This window comes from Brassica oleracea, chromosome C3, assembly GCF_000695525.1.
Source record: "Brassica oleracea var. oleracea cultivar TO1000 chromosome C3, BOL, whole genome shotgun sequence".
NCBI classification, from domain to species: Eukaryota; Viridiplantae; Streptophyta; class Magnoliopsida; order Brassicales; family Brassicaceae; genus Brassica; species Brassica oleracea.
In genome coordinates this window covers 56,603,805-56,608,486 of record NC_027750.1, presented here as the reverse complement: position 1 = coordinate 56,608,486, position 4,682 = coordinate 56,603,805, and the positions used below count along the sequence as shown (strand labels likewise).

Here is a 4,682-nt window from a genome sequence, read left to right as displayed (position 1 = left end):
CCAGCAACCTTCTCAAATGTATCTTCATCTAATCCTTGATAGATTAGACAGAGAGCCTTCTTGTCTCTCTTCCTTGAATCTCTCAAACCATCCTTTTGAGTTTGAGATAGACCACCATCATTCTCCGGTTCATTGAAGCCTTTCTCGACTATCTCCCACACATCATGTGCTCCTAGGATATCCATCAGCCTAAGACTCCAATTGTCATAGTTGCTCTTAGTGAGCAATGGAAATTGGAAGGGAACACCATTGTTTACCATCTTCAAAGGAACTTATAGCTCTGATACCATTTTATTGGAATGACAAACTTTGTAGAGATGGAGAAAGTGTTTTAAGTGTTTGAAGAGAAATAAATTTTGTGAAAAAGAAAGATTTTATAACTTAGAAGAAGATTTTTATTACTTGTTACAAGCTTTGTTTATTTCTTGGTGATACAAAATGAAAAGAGAGTGGAGGTATTTATAGCCTCCAAAGTACAAAATATCTTACATATTTTAATCTTAAATCTAGAGAATTCTACTTAAAAATCTAGATTATTTTATCTTAATTATCTAGATAATTCTATAAGAATATATAGATTTTTATTTTAAGGAGGTGGAGGATAATTCTAGATATTGGACTAAGTTTGGACTAAAATGATTAGTAAATTATTAGCCCAAAATGTGATCCAAATCAAGTTTAAATTTCTAATAGTTTGTCTCCATTAAACAGACCGTGATTAAACCTTTGTTTTAGTTAAAGCTTATTAATGTCGCTCTCCTTTACAAATAGTCCGTGGAATCCGTACGGAACCCTTCGCGGCAACCTCACGGCCGCGGCGATTTCAAGCTCCGGCGACTTCGCGTCCATCACCAAAAACTTCGACTCCCCAGCCACCTCATCGTGAACATATGTGACCACGTAACCGTCATCCTCCTCTGCCTCCTGATCACCAGGATCCCTCGCTACGAAAAACGGTTCGCCGCCGTAACAACCTGGACCGTACATTCTACGCGCCACCGTGCAATCATCCCGATCTCCTTTACTCACGTCGAGCTTCACCACTCCGGAGATCTTCGGCATCGGATCTCCGATTGCCGCGTACACGTAACGGCTCCGTCTCCCGAGAAACGCCGGATTGATCACCGCGAAATCGAGGTTCCTCGCGGAGATCGGATGACGTGTCACGATACCGGTGACGAGATCGATCTTCACCTTCTCCACCAATGAGTGAACAAGATCCATCCTCTCTAACGTATGCTCGATGGACATAATATTTGGAGCGATCAAAACGACGGTGTTTCCATCGTCTTCATCCCAAGCATTAATAGCGTGAATGATGTTGAATCCAGGAACTTCAAACCATTTCATCTCCGAATCAACGCCGGCGTAACGAGGAATCACTCCGAGCCGCGGCGTTTTCCGGTTGTCAGCACCAACCGGAGATCCCCCCTCGAGCACCAGATCCATTATATTCATCCTCATCACGATCTGAATCTCCGCGAATATTGCGTGCCTCTTCGTGATCGCGAAGTCGTGAACGAACGATGGAGACGTCAAGGAGTAAACCGGAACGTCTCTTTGTTTCTTTCCGGTTGAATCAAACCGGAAAAACGTTAAAAACGGTGGAACCGGACTGTACCGGAAAGCGAACGTCTCTCCGGTTTGAGGATCGGTTTTCGGGTGAGCTGTCATGCTCATCTCTAACTTCCCGTCGAAATCGAACCGCCCGATCGTTTCAATATCTCCAGTGTCCGTTAATCGTACGGCGTACGGTAAATCAGATTCTCCTAAAGCGAAGAGACGGTTACAGAAGAAAGCTAGACTCGTATTAGCCAAACCAATGCCGTTAACCGGATTATACTGTCCCGCTAAAACTCTAAACGCCGTTAAAGCTCCACGAGCAACCGAAGCCGTCATGCCGTTAAATCCGGAAAACACGTTAGGGATCACCTGAGCTCCGGCTTGTTTCTCGACGTTGTACTTATAAGTCTTGACGTATCTACTACAGAGCGTGGCTTTACCATTACTGATACGAATCGCGTGAAGCATGCCGTCACCGTCGAATAGGTGGTAAGGGCCACGAGGGAGAAACTGTGGGTTCGGGCCGTTACGGATGTAAGCGCCGTCAAGAGACGGAGGAAGAGAGCCGTGGATGATCTCACATTCCGTTGGAGGAAGCTCGTCGAGAACAGGAGCGAAGTTACCTGAGAGAACGTGTTTTGGATCTACGGAAGGACGTGACGGTGGATCGATGAACGTGTTGATTACGTCTTCGACGGTGGTGAAGAGAGCTGTTACGAGAGTCGTTTCTGGTCGGAGTTTCGCCGGAGATGCAACTGAGTTGCGGTTAGTCCGAGTGTAGAGTTTCTTATATTTGCTCGGAGGAGGGACATTGTTTTCGCTTGGGTTACTGATCGGAGATCGTTCTTCGGAGACGGTGGAGTTGATACGGGGAAGAAGACGAGAGGAAGATGAGTGGCGAAGATGAAGTGAGGGTTTAGGAGAGAATGTAGAGATGAAGGAAGAGGAAGAAACAGAGTACATTGCACTGCTTTGTTTTTTTTGTTTTTTTTTTTTGCTTTCTTTACCTACACGTTGAAGCCTGTGAGGACAGAGGAAGATGAGTGCCAGTGTGGGGCTATATAATAATAATTATGAAATGGAAAAATCAATACATGTTTTTGTGAAATTTTTATTTGATGTGAAGCTAGGATTATTCTTTGATTCGTTGGTAGTTATGTACTTATGTGAATGTAATCGTTTCTATTTTCTTGAGGGCCGGAAGTGATGGTCTAGTAGCAAGCGTTAATCTGGAACACGCGTAAATCCATTTGTCATGCATTATATTTCAGATTAAAATAAGTATAATACTTTTTGGCTAATTTGGATTTGAGCTTCGGTATAAAAACTGTACATGGTAATTTAGCAACCATAAATATTTTGGTCATCCTTATTGAAAAATAAAAGGTTAACTATATTGCAAATGTTCATAGCTCTGCCAATCCTTACCAAAAAGTACCGATATGGACAAGACCCGCCAAACTAACAATGAAGTTCTCAATTTACATCAGTTATATATTATAGATCATCAAAAGAAATAATCATTCAGTTGCATGTATGTATCTAGTGAAGCAAACTAGTTGATGTTTCAGCATAAACTACTAGTCTAAACTTAAAAAGATATTTACTCCATTTAATTTAATAGAGCATTACATTTTTCACACAGATTAAAAAAATGATTGAAATGCATTTATGTTATTATTAATTACATCTATTTAATTAACAGTATTTGAGATAAATAAAACAATTTATAAGATCATTGAAATTTGCAATTAATATCACGATAAAAATACGTATAAGTTGTTTGAAATTCTATAACATCCATTTTGTAGTAAAAATATTTTAAAATGGCACTTTTTGTGGAACTAAGAAAGTATTATATTTTGCTCATGTAATATTTGCGTAAGTTAATATGGCATAATACGCCAAATAGCTAGTAATCTAGTCACAATAGTATTATCTTAGATTTGGTTTTCTATTTTTGGGTAACCTACAAGTTTGATAATTTGTTCAAAAATATTAAGAAAGGTGTTATTTTTGTCAAATATATATATATATTTTTTTGTCGAAGTAAGAGTTCAAGAACAGTGTTATTGGACATTCTCTTACAATGATTTTATTCAAGAAATTGAAAATTGTTCACAGGTTCATAATTTGTGGCGAAGTAGATCTGTCAAAAAAGTATGTAGTTGTTGATTAAAGAAAGACGTTGGTCGAAATCTCAGTACCTACAGATATGGAAACTACAAGTCTATAATGATAGATAGAAGGACAATAGTGTTTATACTTTATACCACCAAAGATTTTGATTGTGAGTACGTAGGATACAAAAAATGAAAATATTAGCAAAATGGGTCACTTTCGAGTTTATAATTCGGGCTTTGGGCCGCGCGGAGTTTTAATTCGGCAAATGGGTCGCGTGTATTTGTGACCCTATGCGACTTGAGAGCAAAAGACGAAATGATCCTTGCTCCAGCTGCGGAATATCAGAGATGCCGCAGCTCTCTCGCACGTGAGAATTTCGGCGACTTTCCCGGTTCCCGAAAAACCCGGGTCTTACCTGCACTGGGCGGTAAACGACCTTCTGGTAAATTCATTTACTGTGAAAGTCAGAGGACTATTCGTCTTTCGACCTAGATCCACCAGTGTTCTCTAGCCTGTCGGAGCCGTTGGAGAATCTTCCCCGGCGATAATTAGACCCCAGACGACGCCTGCAGTGATGAAGAAGTCCAAGCTAAGTCAGACAACCGTTCGTCGTCGGCCCAGATCCTCTGGCGAGGAGCTCCCGGAGCGCCCTTCTGCGAAACAGCAGTGCTATCTGGGTATGTGTTTCGTCCACCTCCGTTCATGTGGATTCCGTCTTTGCATGTCATCGGACAGATTCTTTAGTAATGATTAGTCGACACCGTTTTGTGTTCGAAGCAATTTATTTGAGTTATCGAAGCCATTTATTTGAGTTATCCATTTTCTTCTATTTGTAGATTCTGGATCTGAGGACGGCCCCGGTGGTGGTGATTCCTCAGGGGGACAATTCTCTGATGGGGTGCCCTCATCTGTGTTACCCCGTAGACTGTTCGCATATGGTGCGTACCCGACAAAGTTGCGAGTAAACATCTACTCAAAATCACACGTCATCGGTT

General features: G+C 41.2%; 1 protein-coding gene across 1 annotated transcript; it reads right to left on the bottom strand.

Moving 5' to 3' along the window:
- Positions 1-594: 594 nt before the first annotated feature.
- LOC106332377 (probable carotenoid cleavage dioxygenase 4, chloroplastic) lies at positions 595-2,606 on the bottom strand. The gene has a single exon (XM_013770845.1). It carries the CDS (start codon positions 2,524-2,526, stop codon positions 736-738), a length of 1,791 nt encoding a protein of 596 aa, XP_013626299.1. The 5' UTR covers positions 2,527-2,606; the 3' UTR covers positions 595-735.
- Between the last annotated feature and the right edge of the window lie 2,076 nt (positions 2,607-4,682).

Coding starts and splice junctions, on each gene's coding strand:
- LOC106332377 (XM_013770845.1), bottom strand. CDS start 2,526: ATGTACTCTGTTTCTTCCTCTTCCTTCATCTCTACATTCTCTCCTAAA.